The sequence below is a fragment of the Hemiscyllium ocellatum genome, chromosome 12 (assembly GCF_020745735.1).
Source record: "Hemiscyllium ocellatum isolate sHemOce1 chromosome 12, sHemOce1.pat.X.cur, whole genome shotgun sequence".
Classification (NCBI taxonomy): Eukaryota; Metazoa; Chordata; class Chondrichthyes; order Orectolobiformes; family Hemiscylliidae; genus Hemiscyllium; species Hemiscyllium ocellatum.
In genome coordinates, this window is record NC_083412.1 from 33,519,961 (window position 1) to 33,542,117 (window position 22,157).

General features: G+C 38.6%; 1 protein-coding gene across 3 annotated transcripts in view; it reads left to right on the top strand.

Annotated features, from left to right (window-relative positions):
• The window catches only part of qtrt2 (queuine tRNA-ribosyltransferase accessory subunit 2), a 30,008-nt gene extending 11,703 nt beyond the window's left edge, over positions 1-18,305 (top strand). Inside the window, exons 6-10 of one of the 3 annotated variants that reach the window (XM_060832981.1) lie at positions 6,678-6,877; positions 7,598-7,749; positions 10,718-10,828; positions 14,321-14,420; positions 16,368-18,304. In XM_060832981.1, the coding sequence (XP_060688964.1) occupies positions 6,678-6,877; positions 7,598-7,749; positions 10,718-10,828; positions 14,321-14,420; positions 16,368-16,605 (801 nt within the window). In that variant the 3' untranslated portion in view covers positions 16,606-18,304. Of the gene's footprint in view, positions 1-6,677; positions 6,878-7,597; positions 7,750-10,717; positions 10,829-14,320; positions 14,421-16,367 lie in introns of all 3 variants that reach the window. The other 2 variants (XM_060832979.1, XM_060832980.1) reach the window with 2 other exon arrangements.
• Positions 18,306-22,157: the final 3,852 nt, after the last annotated feature.

Consider the following 22,157-nt stretch of genomic DNA (forward strand, 5'->3'; position numbering starts at 1 on the left):
TTAACTACCCTCTGGGCAATTAGGTTGGGCAATAAATGCTGACTTGAGGCAATGATGCCCATATCCCATGAATGAATTTAAGAGAAAAGCAATTATAACTGTTTTCTAAACCAGATGGATTTAGAATATATTATATTACTCAAGACAGTACAACCCTATGCCATATACAAAACCAGACTGAGTGCTTATTTGTGATTGCTATCATCATACTTTTAAATTTTAAAAACAAACTTGCAGAGCTACATGTTAGAGCAAAGGAATGAGTGTGATTTGATTGCCTGACCAGGTGTCCCTATAAACTCCATGAGCCAAGTGGCAACTTATTGTAAAAATATTGTTGTTATAAACCATTACTGAGCAAAACTATTCTGTCTTAAACCATCAATGGGCACTTCTTAAGTAGAAATACAGCAAGATACCAAAAGCTTAATTCTGACAAATTTGGCATTAAGTTTGTCTTCACTGGACCCAAAATAGATTCGAGGATGGAAGATCAAGAAATATTGAAAATGATTAGGAAAGAAATAATGTAATATTTCAGACATTGGATCCTTTTATGAGAATGTAAATATCCATTCAAACTATTGGCAGCAAAACGGGTCAGTTCCAGAGGAACTGGAAATGTATTTATGCAGCATTATTGAAGTTAGAAACCAGACAGGAACAAATTAACCTTCAGACGTTGAGCTTCTCACAGCACTCCAAGAAATTTTCTATCAGTGAACAGAATTTAGCATAGGTGTGTTATCTTGGTGCTTTCACTAAAATGTTTGATGGCTAAAGCAGAAGGACAAAAAGTGATTTTCTCCAAAAATGATAATTTGGATGTAGAGTGCCAGTGTTTTAGTTCAAGTCAGATTTGAAAGTTCAATATGACAGTTGCAGTCTAAATGCAATGGAGAAGCAACTAGGGATTTTTTGGTGTCATTTCGAGAATAAAGAGGGCAATGTCAAACACATGAGATGTTTACCCCTGACTGATTTATGTTGGCAGTGAAAAAAATTGTACCATCCCAATAATAATTATCATTGGAATTCTTGGTGTAGAAGCGGTGTTATGTTTCATTCTAAAAAGAACAAGCAGGTAAAATTTGTCTTCCCTGAATTGTGGTGCAATTCCTAGACCATCAACTTGTGTGGTTGTGAAGATTTCCCAGTAATAAAAATCTTTTTTGCTGAGCCGAACAAGGAAAGAACTAAAAATATTGATTGCCAATCAAGTCATTAAAAAACAAAGTGCCTTAAACATGTTGGCAAAGATGAAAGGGCTGCAAATTAACATGAACCGTGACTGAAAATTTGGGTTTAGATGTAAATTTTTGGGAAGTTAATTTTAATGTGGAGAGAAAAGTGAAAAAATATAACAAAAAGATTTCCAGACAGTTAATAATGGATTAACTGAAGACTGTGCTGGCTCTGAGGAATGAAAGGAAGACATGATGCACAGAAGATGGAGTTTAAAAAAAATTGCAGGAATTGCATCACAATTCAGGAAAGACACATTCTACCTGCTTGTTCTTTTTAGGATGAAATGTTTTGAGAAAAGATAATAGAGCTAGACAAAGTATGGATGTATGGAGGTGCACAGCTATCGAGGGATTTAAGGGAGGGGATATTTATTATACTGCAGGAGACAGATCAACCAAACTGACCAGTACATTCATGAATATCCACTCACTCCACCACCGATGCTCCGTCACATCAGTGTGTACCATCAGGATGCACTGCAGAAATTCACCAAAGCTCCTCAGACAGCACCTTCCAAACACGATCACTTCCATCTCGAAGGACAATGGCATCTGATGCATGGGAACACTACATGCTGCAAGTTCCTCTCTAAGCTGTTCATCATTCTGACTTGGGAATACATTGCTTCATTGTCATTGGGTCAAAATCCTGCAATTCCCTCCCCAATGATATTGTAGGTCAACCCACAGCACATGGACTGCTGGGGTTCAAGAGGCAGCTCACCATCACCTTTTCGAGGGCAACTAGGGACAGGCAAATGATGCTGGCCCAGCCAGCAACTCCCACTTTCTGTGACTGAATAAAATTAAACAGCTGTTTGCAAGATGTCAGGTTACTTGTTTTCAGAACTGCATCTACTCATTCAAACATTGGTTTTAAACAGTTCTGCCTCATTTCAGTATACACATTTTAAAAGCTCAAAATAAAAAGACAGTCCTTGCAATGTGGATTGCGGAATGAAATTTCTGTAAAAAGAAATCCAAACTCCCCTTGCATCTTTTGAGCAGCCTTCTCGACTTGTCCTGTCATCTTCAAAGTTTGTTCAAACACATGCATGTCTTTTCTTCATCCTCTTGAAAATTGTGCCTTTTAGTTCAGCTAGCCTCTCCTCATTCTTCATATTTTTTAAAAAAGTATCACTTTGCCCTTTAAATTTCTTTCACCACCTCTGCACATTTTAGCAGTCTGTTTTAATAAGAGAATTTTCTGCACACCGAGTGTTGAGCCTGTGGAATTCTCTACCACAGAAAGCGGTTGAGGACAAAATATTGAATCTTTCAAGAAGAAGATGAACATATAACAAAGCTTTTTATTAACCAGCACCTATGGGACCAGGAGTGTGCCGATTAATCAAATGTTCTGGTTGATCAAGAGGTCCATGTAATTTGTGTAAAAATATACTTAATACGGAAATATAATGCAGGAGGTATATCCTGTTCAACATTACTATTATACTCTACAGCATTAATGACTGAAATAGTTATGCGAGTTTGCCTAAAGTAAAACTTGCCAGCAGAGAACCTTCTCACTTGCATCCTCATCTGACTACTCTGATGTTGTGGAGATTGCAATAATACAGTAAATGAGTGGTATTTCAAGTACGTAACTTTTGACTGTTTATTGAGAGTGCTGGTTCATAAGGTGCCAGGTAGAACAAAGTTTCCTGTAGTTCTTAATGGCTAAGGAAATCAAAGGGTATGGGGTGAAAGTAAGAACACAGCATTGAGTTAGATGATCTGCCATCACCATATTGAAAAGTGCAGCAGCTTGAAGGACTGAATGACCAACTCCTCCTATTTAATATATTTCTATCCTCCTGAATTCTGTTGCTATCTTGACATCTTTCTTTACAGCATTTGAGTGTTATAGTAACTATAAACCAGAGCAAACTGATGCTGGAAGCCTAGTGATGAGAGATAAGGAAATAGCAGGAGAACTTAACAAGTACTTTGAGTCAGTCTTCACAGTGGAAGACATGAGTAATATCCCAACAATTAAAGGGAGTTAGGGGCTGATTTGAGTATGGTTGCCATTACAAAAGAGAAAGTGCTAGAAAAGCTAAGAGGGCTTAAAATTGATAAATCTCCTGGCCCCAATGGGATACATCCTAGAGTTCTGAGAGAGGTGGCTGAGGAAATAGCGGAGGCATTGGTTGAGATCTTTCGAAAGTCCTGGATGATTGGAAGATCGCTGTTGTAACCCTCTTGTTTAAGAAAGGATCAAGACAAAAAATGGAAAATTATAGGCCAATTAGCCTAATCTCGGTTGTTGATAAAATTCTAGAATCCATCATTCAGGATGAGGTTTCTAAATTCTTGGAAGAGCAGGGTCGGATTAGAACAAAGCTGAAAATGTGTTGCTGGTTAAAGCACAGCAGGTCAGGCAGCATCCAAGGAACAGGAAATTCGACGTTTCGGGCCAGAGCCCTTCATCAGGAATGAGGAGAGGGTGCCAGGCAGGCTAAGATAAAAGGTAGGGGGGAGGGGCGATGGAGATGTGATAGGTGGAAGGAGGTCAAGGTGAGGGTGATAGGCCGGAGTGGGGTGGGGGCGGAGAGGTCAGGAAGAAGATTGCAGGTTAGGAGGGCGGTGCTGAGTTCAAGGGAATCGACTGAGAACGAGTCTGTTTGAGAACATGGCTGAAGAGCTTCTGTGCAGCGGAGATGACCTGGGGAGTGCAGTGAGAGAGAGACTCACTGAAAGATGACCTGGGGGTGCAGTGAGAGAGAGACTCACTGAAAGATGACCTGGGGGAGTTTCAGTGAGAGCCTCCCTCTACAAGGACTCTGGCCCGAAACGTCGAATTTCCTGTTCCTTGGATGCTGCCTGACCTGCTGTGCTTTAACCAGCAACACATTTTCAGCTCTGATCTCCAGCATCTGCAGACCTCACTTTTTACTCGGATTAGAACAAGTCAACATGGATTTAGTAAAGGGAGGTCGTGTCTGACAAACCTGTTGGAATTCTTTGAAGAGGTGACAAGTAGGTTAGACCAGGGAAACCCAGTGGATGTGGTCTATCTAGACTTCCAAAAGGCCTTTGATAAGGTGCCGCACGGGAGGCTGCTGAGCAAGGTGAGGGCCCGTAGTGTTCGAGGTGAGCTACTGGTATGGATTGAGGATTGGCTGTCTGACAGAAGGCAGAGAGTCGGGATATAAGGTTCTTTTTAGGAATGGCAGCCGGTGACAAGCAGTGTCCCGCAGGGTTCAGTGTTGGGGCAGCAGCTGTTCACATTATATATTAATGATCTGGATGAAGGGACTGGGGGCATTCTAGTGAAGTTTGCCGATGATGCGAAGTTAGGTGGACAGGCAGGTAGTACTGAGGAAGTGGGGAGGCTGCAGAAGGATCTAGACAGTTTGGGAGAGTGGTCCAGGAAATGGCTGGAATTCAACGTGAGCAAATGCGAGGTCTTGCACTTTGGGGAAAAAAGAATACAAGCATGGACTACTTTCTAAACAGTGAGAAAATTCGTAAATCCTAAGTACAAAGGGATCTGGGAGTGCTAGTCGAGGATTCTCTAAAGGTAAACATGCAGGTTGTGTCCGTGATTAAGAAAGCGACTGCAATGTTGTCATTTATCTCAAGAGGGTTGGTATATAAAAGCTCTGTTGTGCTGCTGAGACTTTATAAAGCTCTGGTTAGGCCCCATTTGGAGTACTATGTCCAGTTTTGGTCCCCACACCTCAGGAAGGACATACTGGCACTGGAGCGTGTCCAGCGAAGATTCACACGGATGATCCCTGGAATGCTAGGTCTAACATATGAGGAACGGCTGAGGATCCTGGGATTGTATTCATTGAAGTTTAGCAGATTAAGGGGAGATTTAATAGAAACTTACAAGATAATACATGGCTTAGAAAGGGTGGACGCTAGGAAATTGTTTCAGTTAGGTGAGGAGACTAGGACCTGTGGACACTGCCTTAGAATTAGAGGGGTCAATTCAAAACAGAAATGCTGAAACATTTCTTCAGCCAGAGAGTGGTGGGCCTGTGGAATTCATTGCCGCAGAGTGGAGTGGAAGCCGGGACGCTAAATGTCTTCAAGGCAGAGATTGATAAATTCTTGATGTCACAAGGAATTAAGGGCTATGGGGAGAATGCTGGTAAGTGGAGTTGAAATGCCCATCAGCCATGATTGAATGGTGGAGTGGACTCGAATGGCCTTACTTCCACTCCTATGTCTAATGTTCTTATGGTCATTGGGAAAAGTTGATGAGCAGAGACAACTGGAAGTTCCTGAAGATGGCTGCACAGGTGAATAGAGTGGATCAAGAAGGCATATGGTATGCTTGCCTTCATCGGATGTGGTATTGAGTATAAGAGCTGGCACGTCATGTTAAAATTGTACAAGACTTTGGTTCGGCTGCATTTAGAATACTGTGTATGATTCTGGTCGCCGCATTACCAAAAGGGTGTGGGCGCTTTGGAGTGGGTGCAGGGGAGGTTTGCGAGGATGTTGTCTGGTGCTCACTACAAAGAGACATTGAGTAGGTTAGGATTGTTTTCATTAGAAAAAAGCAGATTGAGGGGGGACCTGATTGAGGCCTACAAAATCATGAAGGGTATAGACAGGGTGGATAGAGATAAGCCTTTTCTGAGGGTGAGGGATTTAATAACAAGGGGTCACGCATTCAAGGTGAGAGGAGAAAAGTTTAAGGAAGATACGTGCGGAAAGTACGAGGTTGGTGGGTGCCTGGAACGCATTGCTAGTCGAGATAGTAGAGACAAACATGGTAGATTCATTTAAGATGCATCTAGACAGATGCATGAGTAGACGGGGAGCCGGGGGATACAAATCCTTGGGAATTGAGCGATAGATTTAGACAGTGGATTTGGATTGGAACAGACTTGGAGGGCCAAAGGGCTTGTTCCTGGGCTGTATATTTTCTTTGTTCTTTGTTCGATTCAAGCAATTAAGATACCACAAAAAGGAGCAGTGGTCCGAACTCTGACCCATTGGAAACACCACACTACTTCCCTCTAGCGAATGTTCAGAATAAACTCTCTGCTTTCTGTCCCTTAACATTTTTTTTCCATCCCTATCACTATAATCATATTGACTTCAATTTTACTAGTCCATTATATAGTACTTATACGAATGCCCATATACACAACAGTCATACCCCTCTAAATTACCTCATTAAAGAATTCAAATCAAGTTGGTTGAACAATACACAACTTTCACAAATTTGTTCGAACTTTACTTGCTCATTCCTTTTGTCTTCGATTTATGTCTCAACATTTTTTCAGTATGGACATTAGGCTGACTTTATCAGTTTGAAATATTAAATTACCGTAGTAATCACAAATTTAACTGGTAATATTTCATAGATGAGCAACATTTTGTAAAAGTTACATTGCAATAAATTAAAACAAAGTTAATACATTTGGTAAGTGTTGGAGTTGAATGTTTATAATTTTCTCCCAGGTGCTGAAGAACAGTGAGATTCTTGGTGTAATAGAAGGAGGAGACATTCTTGAAGAAAGACTGAGGTCCGTTAGAGAAACTATAAAGCGGCCAGTTGGAGGTTTCCTTTTAGATGGTTTTCAGGGAGAGGATATGCCTGATGACCCAAAATTGAACTTAATCGCTTCAGTCACAGGAGAGCTGCCTGAAGACAAACCTAGGTAAAGAAAAATGCGTAATATGCAATTATTCTGCTTTATTTGAACAGATACTAATAAGTGCAAGTCACCAATCCTTTTATTTTAAAGCAGCTTAGGAATTTATGGCAGCAGCAAGCAGATACTGGCATCTCTGTTTTTTTTCTGATAACTGGAATATAGTACATTTCATTTTGTTGTCCTGAGTCGTGTTAAAGTGAAATAACATTGGTCATTTATTGGGGCCTTTTTCCTCGTTTAAGTTAAGAATTTCATTTTGAAGTTGTTTGCAAAGTTAGGCTGATGTAGGATCACATGACCTGATTTGGCCTATTCTGCTCCCTTCCCCACCACTTCACTGCTGAGCCTCGTTCTGCTTCCCAAGTCACCCTCTTGCCGGTAACCTGGCTGTTGCTGCTCACTATCCTATTCTTTCACCAAAGTACCCATACCTGACACTCTCTCATTTACTGTTTCTCTCTCCTGAGCCCTTGTTGTGAGCCACAGCTCAAATGTAAGACAGAAGGAACAGCTTCACCTTCCAAAGGTGTTTATTATGTAAACTGTATTATGTAATCCCATCTGACCTGAGTGTTGCTAACATTTTCTATTAGCCTTTTAGTTAGCTTTCTTGAAAGGCTATGGTTAATTCCAGAATGTGAGTATTTTGTTGCACATCTCTTGTTTAATCTGGTGATATTTATTCGCATTTCCCTCTCCTGTCCTTCCCTCCCACTATATTAGGTTGATCCATGGAATTGGAAAGCCAGATGAAGTGCTGGAGTGTGTATCAAGAGGAGTGGATTTATTTGAAGGTTTCTTTCCCTATGTAATGACTGAGCAAGGAAGAGCTCTGACATTCAAATTTAAATACAAGGTGGACCCAGAAGCAGAAGGTAGAGTCTTAGAAAATCAGTATATTGTGTTATTATTCAGTAAATAAACAAAGGTTGGCAGACTGTGCATAGTAATACATTCAATTTATTATTCATGGCTTGGTGTTAATGCCTACCTAAACATACGTCAAGATTAGGAGCAGCAAGTCTATCTGAGCAATTTGCACTATGAGCAGACTTTATTTCCTCGCCACCTCTCTTTCACCACCTTGTGTGATGTTGTCTAATCAGTAACAAGAGTCTGAAAGAGGACTGAGCCATATACATTGCACAAAAGGTAAGCAAACTATTAAGTAAAGGTTTGTAAACACAACAGGGCTAATTATTCAGATCAGGTTGGATGTTAAAATTAAAATGTTTATTTTAAAGAAAGCCAACTAATTTTTCCACATTGTTATGTTTTGATGTTTGTCAAAATGAGAGGTGTTGATGATATAATTGTCAGACTCATACAGACCTCTGGTATCTTTACCTTTAATCTTGAGATTGTGGGTCATCTTGTCTGTTCTCTGTTCCCGTTACTTCATTGCTCTATGTAGCATTAAATAAATATGCTTATGCAGGTTGTTACTGGTACAACATGAAAGAAATCAAGCATAACTACATTTATTTAACGACTATCAAATATTTTGGTTTCAACCATTCATATGAAGAGTTACGTTGAATGGACATTGACATTTCTCATTCAGGTACACATCATAGCTTTTCACTACCCGATTCTGAAATAGCATCTTCCAAACCCATGAGCATTTCAATTTAAAAAGATACCTAAAGCAGCATATACATGGGAACACCACCATCTGCGAGTCCCCTCCAATCTACTCTCCATCACATGGGATAATTCCACAGACAGCAGCAGCATCCCATAATCAAGTCACCCTTATATGAGGAAAGTCACTGACATTGATCCAGCTCCCTCAGAGCCAGCTGTCAGAGTGAAAGAACATCTGTCAGCCAGAACTCCCTGATTGGGGTTGGCAATCTGATCCAATCAAGGAACTCCTATTCTGAGGTCCACCTGGCTGACTTTGTTACAATCTCTACTGACTTGGAAATGTATTGCTGTTGCTGCAGTGTCACTGTGTCAAAATCCTCCCCAATGGCAATCTACAGCACATGGACAGCAGTGCTTCAAGAAGGCAGCTAACCATCAGTTTTTCAAAACGCAGCTAGGAGTGGGTAATAAGTGCTGGCCAGCCAGCAACACTTAATGTCTCGAGAATAGTTTTTTTAAAATTGAGTGATGCTGGTAATACAATTGGATGCTTCGAAATGTTGCAGTTCAGAAATCTGTTCTTTTTTTAAGTCACAAAACTTGTATATTCTAGATATTTAATTTTGAAAATTCAGAATTTAGAAATATTAAAGACAAGTTAACTTGCTAAGAGTTTGTCTTGATGGAAATCTGCGTTTCCAACTTTGTGTGCAGATGCCACATCAGAGATGTGAGTTACAGCTAATGAAATAGTTCGCAATATTGTTAACTAAATTATGTCCAGGAGAGCTGGTCAGCCCACACTCCTGTAGTACTGCATAGAAGAAGCAATTACTAGCTATGAAGAGAGGTTGAGTAGGTTAGGATTGTTTTCATTAGAAAAAAGGAGATTGAGGGGGGATCTGATTGAGGTCTACAAAATCATGAAGGGTATAGACAGGGTGGATAGAGATAAGCTTTTTCCCAGGGTGAGGGATTCAATAACGAGAGTCATTGTTCAATGTGTTCAAGGTGAGAAGTGAAAAGTTTAAGGGGGATACACACGGAAAATACTTTTCACAAAGGTTGGTAGGTGCCTGGAACGCGTTACCAGCAGAAGTAGTGGAGGCAGGCACGGTAGAGTCTTTTAAGATGTGTCTGGACAGATGCATGAGTAGGTGAGGAGCAGAGGGATACAATTGCTTAGGAACTGGGCGATAGGTTTAGACAGTGGATCTGGATCGTGTCAGGCTTGGAGGACCGAAGGGCCTGTTCCTGGGCAATAAATTTTCTTTGTTTTTTGTTCTTGGTATCAGTTTTTCTTGTGTGACCTGGTATTGAATCAAAGCTTGGTTTTGATTAGCATCTTAGTTCAGTAGTGAAAGTTGCATATTAACATTTGTTCTGGTTTGGATTTCAATGAAAAATATGGGGGTATATTCAGGTGTTTTAATCCATTTTGCTTCGAGGCCATTGGATCTGCTGCAAGATATTTGCTTTGGTTCAGAGATGTCAGCCACTCCTTTACGTCATCATGTTGACTGCCTTTGGACACTGAAGTTAAGTTTGGTACCTACCTAGGTGGTAACCAGACCCACCCAATGTCTAATGGTATGATCTGAACCAGATCTTTGTATTCAAAGTGCATTTGATCCTTTAATCTTTCCAAAGATGGAACTCTGGGGTGAGACATGGCTTGGTTTTTAAACTAGTTACCCTATGATAGCTAAAACATACAAAAGCATACCATATATAACACATTTTATCTCGAACATTTTTATTTCAACAATTCCATTGGCATCTTAATAATGCAGAAAGAGAGCATTCAATCTTTCACATTCCTTCTGGTTGTGAATCAGTTAATAACTAGTCCCACTTCCTTGCTATTTTCAAAAGACATATGCAGTGTTGACAGATCCTTATCTCCAGCTAACAACCTTGTTGCATAACTGTATGCGTCAGCAATAGAAAGGACCTAATGACCTGACCTGCATTGTTAAACAAAATTATCGCCCACTTTCCGACTCACTGCCGATTTATTTCTGATTGGCACTTGTAGAGATGCTCAGTGGTTTCCCAAGTTGTTTTGCTTTAAGAAATAAAATAAATATGTGGAAAATATTTGAGGTCAGTAAAAAGTAATTGTAATCTGATCCTTTGAAAATGAAGATCAAGAATCTCAGCATTGAATTCAGAATAAGGTACGTACTGGCTGAGAACCAGGAAACCAAGGAACTTAATATACGCACCACAATGAATTCCTTTGTATCTCAGCAGAACAAAAGAATCTTGTTGGTCCCCTACATCAGGTACAAGACCAACAACTTATATCTGCTTACAACACAATGACCATTGAACAATGTGAAGGGAATCACATCTATTCAAGTAAGTTAGCAGTAATTCAAAACTTTGAACAAATTATCACCGTTTTGTGTATGCAACTATTTCTATTTTCTTCATATTAAAAAATGCATGAACGTATTTTCCTTTTATTAACCAGCAAATAAACATTTTTAAAGAAAAACCATTTGTAAAATTGTGAAATGTAATGCTGCATGGCTGTAACCCAGAGGCTCAAATTTAATGCCTGTCTAATTTACACATTCACCAGCAATGTTTTAATATATAATTTACCAATAGTTACATGTCACAACTGTAAAAAGGCCAGCTACAACTTAGATGAATAAAGCATTTTTTATTACATTCTGAAGTACTGATAAATTCATCAATCTGTGAAATAATTGCTTTGAAATATGCCATGATATCCACTATCTATTATGCAAGAAAACTATCTTGATTTAAACATTTTGCACTCTGAATTTTAATTTGTGTTAAAAGATATCAAGTTGATTCATTTTAATGATGATCTGCTACTTAGAATTAAATCAGAATGAGGATATGCTCTGAGATTGGTTCCTCGGAAAATTAGGGCTACACCTATTAAGATCATAATAAATACAAAGAAACATTTATGCTGCAGCAATATTTATAAACCTACTGTAAATTAAATTTGGCAACACCGCCCAAATGTTTTTCCTTTTTCTGCCATCTTGTAAAATGACAAAATAGTCACTTGTTCTTTTGAATACTTCAGCACCCTATTTGTTACAACTGGCGTTTCAGTTGTTTATGTCTTTATGTTCAGATCTCCTTCCTTCACCACCTTTTGTAATACTTTTTTTCCCTCAAAGGATGGATACTTATTAAATATTAGCCCTTCCTATAATACTGTATTTATTCTAATTAACCATCATGAGCTCAATATGTCAAAATCCACCTAAAGCTGTCAAAGATTGTCCTACAGTCCTAATATTTGCACAAATCTTGCTATTGTCTGCAAATTTGTACAATGTGTTGACAAAACCTTCATTCAAATCATTAATAAGTTTGCCTTCCTACCACATCCTACCTTCACAGTCAGACTCTGTCTTCATCAAATTTGGCATGGTGGCTCAGTTGTTAGCATTGCTGTCTCTCAGCACCAGGGAAGCGAGTTTGATTCTACTCTTGGGTGACTATCTCTCACTATTTGCCTATTTTCCCCGTTTTTGTGTGAGTTTCCTCTTCATGCTTTGGTTTCCTTCCACAGTCTAAGGATGTGCAGGTTAGGTGGATTAGCCATAGTAAATTTCCCACAAAATGTCCAGGGATATACAGGCTAAGTGGATTAGCCACGAGAGATGCAGGATTACAGGGATAGGGTATGAGGGTGTGGTTCTGGGTGGGATGCTCTTCGGAGGCATGGTATGGACCTCGATGGACCAAATAGTATGTTTCCACATTGTAGAGATTCTATGATTCACCTGTCAACCATGCATACCCACCTTCCAAAGTAGGTTAGTACTTTGTCAGTAGTAATGGAAACCCTAGTTTTCTGGCTGCAACTAAATCAAGGACTGTGATCTGGAGCAGCACCTAATTTAATGACCTGATTGAGAGAAGCTACTTTAGCAAAAACCAGAGATAGTCCTTCAAACTCCTTTATCCTAAGTGGTGAATTGAAGCAGTTTGACTGAGTCAGTGAGGAAAACCTGATTTTCTGTTTGCATAGAACTAAGTTAAGTGCAAAGTTAATACTAAAATATGATATTCAGAAAGGAGCAGAATCATTTCTCTACAAAAAAAAAGTTAGCAGTAATGAATATTTTTGTACCTTTTATGTTATCCATTAACCACTTTAGGTATTCGGGTTGTAATATTTTTTGTAGTATACTATTTTGCTATAATGCTATTTTGTGCTCTTTGCATCATGAGAATTCTATTTTTGGTAATCTGTGACAAAGCATATAGTAGAATCTGCATTTTGGGAATATATGGTTTTTATTATTTTTGTGAATGGTGCAATTTATTCACATGGGATTGTGTGGAGATATTTTGACATGCTCAGTCTGTTATTTAACATGATTGGTTAGTGAGCTGAACAATGGAAAAAAATGAAGTGTGATTTCCGGGGAAAAATGGTAACTAATTATAAAAATGGTGTTTACACGCTGCTCAAAATATAAAACCTCCTTTGAGGCTATGGGTTAAGGCTTGGGTCAGGTTAAGTCCAGAGTATGTCCAACCTCTCACTGCTTCACTTTTTTGTTTGTACTTTTTTGCTGAGATCTATTCTCCAGCTCTTCCTGTATTCGTACAAAATGCCATACAATCATAATGCCATGAATTTGTTTTGTAGAGTACAGCACCATCTCATAAACTACAGACTATTTTCACTTCATCTTTGTTGGTAGGTGAAAAGAGCTAGTCAGTAAAAAGTCTTATTCAAAAATAAAATCTGAATCTGAAATATGAAGATTATTTGCAAATCATCATTAATTAACTAACTGCTTACCGAAAGGTTCTGCTTTCGTTTTAACATTGAGGAAACTGACCTTCTCATTGTTTTCTTGGACATCTCTAAAGTACAGCCACAATGTTTAATTTAACTATACAGTTATGTTATCTATGTCCAGCTTGTACACTGTTGAATTTTTGTTGTGCATTGCTAATTGCCCCAGAGAGTGGTGGTGAGTTGCTGCCTTGACCTGTTGTAGCCTACTGACAGTAGATGCACTGACATTACTGTGAGGAAGGGAGTTCCAAAGTTTTGACACTGCAGCAGTAAAGGATCAGTGTGTAGCTCCAAGTCAGGATGGTGAAGACTTGGAGAGGTATTTGCAGGTGGTGGTGTTCCTATCTGTCTGCTGATATTATCCTTTTCAGGTGATAGAGGTCATGAATTTGGGCGCTGTTGTCAAAGGAACATTGTTCCGTTGCCTACAATACATCTTACAGATGGTACCTACAACTTACACACTGCTTTGTTGGTAGTGGGTGTGAAATACCAATTTAACTGGCTGCACTTCCTGGATGATGTCAAGTTTTCTGAGTATTATTGGAGCAACACTCATCCAAGCAAGTGGAGCAAATGCCTTCACACTGCTGTCATGTACATTGGAGTTGGTGGACAGACTTAAGGAAGTCAGATGAATTACTTCTTCTCAAAAGCACTGAAGATTCATTTTTAATAACTTATCAAAGATTTGTACCTAAGATGGCAACATTATAAAACTTTTTACTCTACTCCTGTACTTCTGTACTTGAGTACATGTGACAATAAAGGAGACTCTGTTTTATTCTAGAATCTGAAATATTCTATTCTACGTCGTTCTTGCACATGCTGCAATGATTGCTAAACTGAAATTTACAGTTTACAGCTACACCGACACAACAGAATCAAATGTCTTGGAATGATGCAATAACTAGGGAAGGCTTTCTTTAATGTGAAATTTCACCACTGGTCATCTTGTTTACAAGAGCTGAGAACAATAAGGGCACATTGTGCAACATAAGATAAAGCTAAAGTTCTAAGAAGTGCTTTCAATTATATTTCAGTACTGGAACGAACTGGCTGTGGGGACAACGAAACAAGTAATAAAGCTTCAAACGAAGGGGGCAAGACAGTTCCTTTTACGATCGATTTGAAAAGTGAACAGTAAGTGTTCTTGAATTTTTAATAAACTATTTATTGTATTTAATATGTGCAGAGTGTTCAGTAAAGTCTATCTTATAAGTATTGTTTTTCTATATGGTTTAGACCCTTCAGTCCAACTCGTCAATGCCGACCAGATATCCTAACCTAATCTAGTCCTTTTTCCCAGCATTAGGCCTGTATCCCACTAAACCCCTCCTATTCATATACCTATCCAGATGCCTTTTAAATGTTTTAGTTGTACCAGCCCCTACCACTTCCTCTTGCTGCACATTCCATACATGCGTCGCCCACTGTGTAAAAAAAAGTCTTCCCAAGTCCCTTCTTAAATTTTTCTCCTCTCACCTTAAACCTATGCCCTCTAGTTCTGGACTCACCCACGCCAGGGAAAAGACCTTGTCTATTTACCCAATCCATGGCCCTCATGATTTTATAAATCTCTATAAAGTCACCCCTCAGTCCCTGACGCTCCAAGGAAAACAGCCCCAGAATATTCAGCCTCTCCCTGTAGCTCAAACCCTCCAACCTTGGCAACATTGACTAAATGAAAATGCATTGCAGAAAATACTGATGTAATTTCCCTTCTGAGGGCTCCTCTAGTCCAGTATCCAGTCAGTGCCAGCTCTGTGCAGTAACCAAATATCTTGACACACCTTTTTGGCACTGGATATTTACTTTCACAGTGAATTACAATTTTTTTTTTCTGGTTTCCCAATGAGTACTTTGCATATGTTTGTAAAATGAAAAATGTTCCATTCTCGTGATTGAAACAGATATATTGCAGGTGCATCCCTTTGCCTTATGATGCCAGCATTGTTATTTCAGTACTTATTTCTCCTGTATTGCATACCTCCATTCACTTCTGTTTAGAATTTATTTGGGGTTTTGTCCCATGTGCTCATTCTTCATGTGGATCCTTAGCAGAAGCCTGTACAATCTGCCCTGCATCAAGTCTGATTGGAATGTAAGGATGGAAGTAGATCACTTGGTCCTTTGGAGCTGTTCTGTCATTCACTTGATTTTAGTGATTGTTGCCTTGACTGAAACAGCTTGGTTTTGTAACCTGTAGTGCCTTTGCTTGACAAACAAAAAAAAATTAGTTTTGAAATTTTCAAATGACCAAGCCTCTGGTAGGAGTGTTCCAGTTTGTCATTTGTGAGAAACCACTTCCTAACATTGCCTGTGAATGAATTGGCCCTGATTTTAAGGACATGTCTCCCTAGCTCCAGCTGGAGACAATAGTTTCTCTCATTATACTATTTAATCATCTAAAAAACTTCAATTATGTCACCCCTTAATGTTCTTGAGTCAGTGTGAGTTTATGCCCCTCATTTTGCCTTTGTAGTCTCTGAAGTGACAGGCACAGAATTTTCAGTGTACATGGTGGCAGATTTATCAGAAATGAAAGCTCTGCCCTCATTGTTTCTCTTCACAGCCCTCCCTATGTAATTCTCTTGTCACGCTGCTGACTGCTCAGATAGGCCAAATTAGTAATTAAACTTGGAAGCTTTATGTAATTCTCTCTCAACAGTTGCTTGCACCAACTGAACCATCTGTCCATTTTATGAGATGGGTGCCTAATAGAACTCTTAACTTGTGGGAAGACAAAAATGAACCTTGAGGTCAATTACAGTAGATTATTGTTTAACAGTAGTTATGCACAGATATGATGCCTTTTGAATTGCTTAGTTTGCAAGGATATATAAAACACAAAGTGGCATATTTGGATAACTGACATTTTCTGCCTCTGAATTATTGATGGAATAGATGCTTTAAACAAGAATTCAGTCAATAGAGTATAGTGCAATTCTCATAATTTTGCATTCCCTGGCTACTGTCACTCATTTTTGGTGTTTTACTAGTACTAAAGTTTGTGGCTTATTGTGTAATATTTAAGAGAGCTAATGATTCTATGGTTGGCTTAAAGGTGTCTATTTTCCATGTGTTCAGGTACCGTGCAGATTTCAGGCCTTTGTTAGAGGACTGTTCCTGCTACTGCTGTAAAAACCATACGCGTGCCTACCTCTATCATCTTCTCACAACAAATGAGCTACTGGCTGGAGTTCTTCTCATGATTCATAACCAGCATCACTACTTTGGTTTCTTCCAGTCCATTCGTGATGCTGTGAGAGATGACAAGATGCATCAACTTAAGGAACTCATTATAAAACAGAAGTTACAACAGTGACATGTTTAATATATGATTAACAAGGGAAGAAATGGGTAACCAATGTATAAGGATTTCAAAGCAGACAGACATTACAATGAGTTATTTGGATTTAGTGTCAGTTGGTTATTTTGACATTTGAGGACACTAATTGTAAACTGAATACTCAGCCTCCCCATCTCCTCCATGTTATGTATCGTTCACATTACATTAATGTATAACAGTTAAAATTGCGCACACCATTTGAAAGCCATGCTTTGACTCATTAATTCTTTGACTGGTGAGTGCAGATTATTTTTAAGAAAATGTTTTACATGAAATGTATTTGTGTACAAAAAGGCTAGTAACATGTTTGACTTGGCAGAAAACATGTCTGATGTGGTGATTGTTTGTAATTAAATGACTACTCCAACAAATTTGTTGAAATGGCTTATTTGCCTTTTTTTTCACCTTTTAGGTTTGAGCATTTGTCTAATTGTGATTAAAATATGGCCAAGACGTCCTGAAATTATTTGACAAAACTTCATTCTTTCAATGAATTCCTACACGCACTGTTTTAGAGTTTACATTTTGTTGGTTGAATATACAATGTTTGCACCAACAAGCATTTTTTAATTTTTATAGACACTGATGTATAATTCTTGGGGCAGGAAGCATTGTTGGAGGTTGGAATAATTAAATTTGCAGCCATTGGTTCTGAGAAATTAAGATTAGATTAGATTACTTACAGTGTGGAAACAGGCCCTTCGGCCCAACAAGTCCACACCGACCCGCCGAAGCGCAACCCACCCATACCCCTACATTTACCCCTTACCTAACACTACAGGCAATTTAGCATGGCCAATTCACCTGACCCGCACATCTTTGGACTGTGGGAGGAAACCCACGCAGACACGGGGAGAACGTGCAAACTCCACACAGTCAGTCGCCTGAGTCGGGAATTGAACCCGGGTCTCAGGCGCTGTGAGGCAGCAGTGCTAACCACTGTCCCACTGTGCCGCCCACATTAAGGGCAGGGTCCGCCCATGTGTCATCAAGTGATATGTGAGGATCAATGGGAAAGCAAGTCATTCTGTCCTAAACAGGCAAACGTTGCTTTTATGAAGCAAACCAGGATTCAATGTCAGTTACAGGATCCCCATTATTAATTCCACTAGCTTTACACATATTGAATCAGGACGTGAACAATCTAACCAGTGATTTTTAAAGTGGTTGCTGAAGGTTACTCAAAAAACCTTCAGCAATTTTTTTTTCCCAATTACAATTTCATAAAACTGAAAGGAATCAGTGCCCTCTGCCTGGTTCACACAACTATTGTGACTCTGCTGGTCAGAATTCCTGCTATTGTTTCCCCTTTTTGGTAAGAAATTAGGTAGGAGTTTTGTGTGAATGTGTCAAATCTTTCCTCCAGTGTCTTTTAGTGTCTTGGTTTAGTAAATTTTGTATAAATAATATTCTACAGAACTTTGATAGTTTGCAGAAATAACTCACTCTACTATGTACCAGTTTAAATCCATTACACTTCAATCTTTCTTTGATAATTATTTTAAAAATTAAGTTTGTATGAAGCAAAAGGAACCCATTTTATTTATGAGACAAAATTGTTTGCTAGTATGTTAGACTGGATATGTGTAAGTTTCTTTGCAATTTAAAAGCATTTCTCAATTTGAAAGCTGTAGCGCTGTATTTTTATTAAAGCAAATATGTTTTGTCTTCTGAAGTTCTTCACTATTATAAACTTGTGTTATTTCTAATAAAAAATGACTGAACTATGATATTGCTTACAGAGTGAGTCTGTAATGTTTACTTGTGGAGCTATGTTTCACCAAGTCTGTGCATTTGAGATTGCAACTTTGATATTGTCAATGGAATAATAGCTTACAAAGATGAATTTTTGTCAGTTGAAGTTTCTGTAAGTTGGCATCTGCTTCTGAACTACTACCTCCCATCTCCAGAAAGAGATCTGACTACCAAGTCAAGGTTTTTTAGAAACAATATCAACACATTAATTGTGATGTGCATGTCTTAAGACTTTTCATTTAATCTTCCGATTGAATACTTTTGCTATCAATTTTTGTGATATTGACCATCTACTGTTTAGCCCAAAGGATCTTTCCTAATACTGATCCTGGCCAGTTGTCATTTCTGAAAGAAACCGCCACTTAAATACAAATGATTTACGATTATGTTGTTGGTCTTTGAGCTTGCACACAATTGGCTCTCATGTTCCCTACAATTCAGCAGTAACCACACTTCCAAAGTACTTCATTAACTGCAAAATGCTTTAAGATGTCTTGAAAGGTGTTATATCTTTTTTACTTATCGAGAAAACTATAAAGCATTGGAATAAAACCATTTCCAATAACAACTATATTGACAGAGAAATTAAATTCAACTGAGGGAGAGCTAGGTGGCAGTGTTATACAACATAGAATTCTCTTTTGAGTTTAATAGCATCATGATGCAGTATTTTATTTCTTGAGTAGAAATACATTGGATAATGTTTTTATAAAGTGATATCTGTCGAGATATATAAAAGACTTTAGGAAGTTTTTGTAAACAGAATATATTGATTAATGTTAATCAAATTAATGGTAAAACTGGCTATGAAAATAAAATGTAATATTAAATGGTTTTCATTGCTTGAAAAAATAGGACTGCTGTCATTCACGACACTTTTTTTGGCTTTTTAATAACAGCTAGAGGCCCTCCTACCATTTAAATTCTAGGCGCGAACACTGGCAAATTTAAGTTTTAACAAGATTTGTAAACCTTAATCCTGCATTGATGTGCTGTGATGTCAGTCCTGATGAAGGATCTTGCCTGAAACGTCAACTCTTCTGATGCAGCTTGACCTGCTGTCCTTTTTCCAGCTCCACATTTGAACAACTCTGACTTCCCAGCATTTGCAGTCCTCACTATAATGTCAAGTTATACAGTCTGTGATGTGATTCTTGAGATGTAGCAGCTACTATTCTCTGTATTTCTTTTTCCACGCATTTCCTCTTCTGTCAGTTGAGGAGTTAGCATGAGATGGCCAATTAACTTGGTAAAAACCCTGAAAGAAAGCTGAGGACTTATTGGGCTACATTCTTGTAGTTGTGGCATTGGCTGAATGTACACAGTAACGTAACTGTTATAACTTATTCATTATTGTTTCTCAATAGAGAACAATTGACTTGTGTGCATACCACAGTTATTAAAAACAATTATCAGAAATGCCACAATGAAAAAATTGCAAAGACTATCTCATATAAATGCAAAATTATTGTTAGTTTTACATTATCACTAACCATGTTCTCCTTCTAGAAATGAGCCAGTGTCACTGATTAACAAAATAAAATGTCTATATTCCAGCAATTATTACAATAGTGTTTTTCTGCATTAATACAATGATTGTGCTTCAACTATATCTATAGATAGTATAAAGTTGTGAAGGACTGCAACCTTTTTTCCATGCAATTTTTCCATGCTTAGTTAATACTTCTGTTTTATCGTTATAACTTTTCTGGATGATTTGTGCCATTTCACCATTAGTTTCATAATAATTGACCAACAAATCCATGATCATTCTATGTTGTGACCACTAGTTATGGTTGAGTGGGAGCTGCATGAATTTAATAAAATGAGAGGAAGTCACCAAATTGGTGAAGAAATATGAAACAATATTGGGCCAGAGGTTACAATCCAAAATTGTTAAACTCAATGTTGAGTCAGAATGCCACATAGTGTCCAGTCAACATGGTTTCTGTGCATCACTGGAATAGTAAAACAGCATATTTAACTGCATTCTATTTTAGATTTAATAAAATATTAATTTGATAAAATATATATTACATTGGAATTTGAATTCACTGGCTTTGCATTCTCTATGAAATAATTTTGCATTGCTTTAAATGTTTTATCCATAGTAAGCAGGTCCCTGCTAATATCATTCATAGCAAGCGAAATGTTGCTGTATAAATTAAAACGTGTAACTGAATATTGCATAAAGGAGTAAATAGTATATTAGTAGGAAGCTTCCCTGGGGAACTTGATGAATCACTGTGCATCACAAGTGGCAAACTGGCCAATGGAAATTTGTGAATGGCATATTGGCATCATTCCAACAGTTTATTCAGTGAGACCACTGTGGGTGAGGTAGCTTAAATTTGACCAGGCCTGTGACCTGCGTTGATCAAAGTCAGAAACCAGTAGGGCTGAGTTGCTCCTGAGCTCTTGTGGCACAGCAGTAGTGGTCTTATCTTTGACCAGAAGGCTTAGGTTCAAACCTATTTGCTATTCATGTTTTTATTATTTGTTGGTTTGGTTTTTCTCATTTTATCAAGTTTGGGCAGCTCTCATTCAACCAAACTGGTGACCATGTTGAATAGAGAGTATCTAGAGAATTGACGTTTCAGGCATAAGCCCTTCTTCAGGCAGGACTTATGCCCGAAACGTTGATTCTCCTGCTCCTTGGATGCTGCCTGGCCTGCTGTGCTTTTCCAGCACCATACTTTTCAACTCTGGTCTCCAGCATCTGTAGTCCTCACTTTCTCCTAGAGAGTATCTAGAATTGAGTTGCTGCATTCGCACATGCCTACCTACTGATATGACACTTTTTTTGTCATTGGTTTAATCAGAATCACTGGTTCAGGCACATTGTGACAACTTTGGCAGTGGTGGGACTTTAATTCCCCCCCCCACCCCACCTTATGCATTTCACACCTTGCAGTGCTCAGCCCTTTTGCGCATAAAAGCAAACTGTTCAGGCATATTATGAACCACCTTAGGGCGGGAGGATCTTGAATCCAGACCATCCAACCCACAGGTGGGGAGACCACAAATTGTTGGAATTACAACCATCATAACATGGTTACACTGAATGGGGTACAAACCTGGATTGGGAATCCCCAAAAAGTTTCAATTTCGATGTCATAACCATTTGTTATCACAGCTACATATCGATTTTTATGCTCATTTCCTGGTAGGATTTGAACTTTGAACCTAGAGATACCAAGGCAAGAATTTTACCAAGAATTTTAAATCCCAGCCGACTAATATCCACTCTTTCTATACTACTTATAAATAGATCTCTGAATTAGATTGTTTGGTACTCTTAAGCCGGAAATACTATTAAGTACTATTAAGGAAGGTACTTCTGTAAATAAAAGCAGCATGATGAAATTGTTGTAAGAGTGAGCAAATCTGCATTGGAGTCCAATTCCCATGTGTAGGTAGGCTCAAACCATTTCAGAGGGAACATTGGTGTAGTGAGCTGGTACAGGGTGACCCATGAGAGTAAGTAGTTAGGGATTACAATTGCAGCTTGCCACAGTTAGGACTGATTTCCCAAGAAATTGAATTGAGATTTAAGGGAAATCAAGAAAGTATGAACAAAGGTCGATTAAAGTAGCAAGAAGGGTGAGAAACTCTGCAAAGTTGCTATGGAAACAGCAAAACAAAAATTGTTAGATTGGTGTGAAGCCTGGTTAGAGAAGACCTTTGTCAATGGGAATGATTTTGCTTTCACATTTCCATCGATATTAGACACGCTCTTCACATTCATTCCTATTTTCTTTTGCCTTGCATTG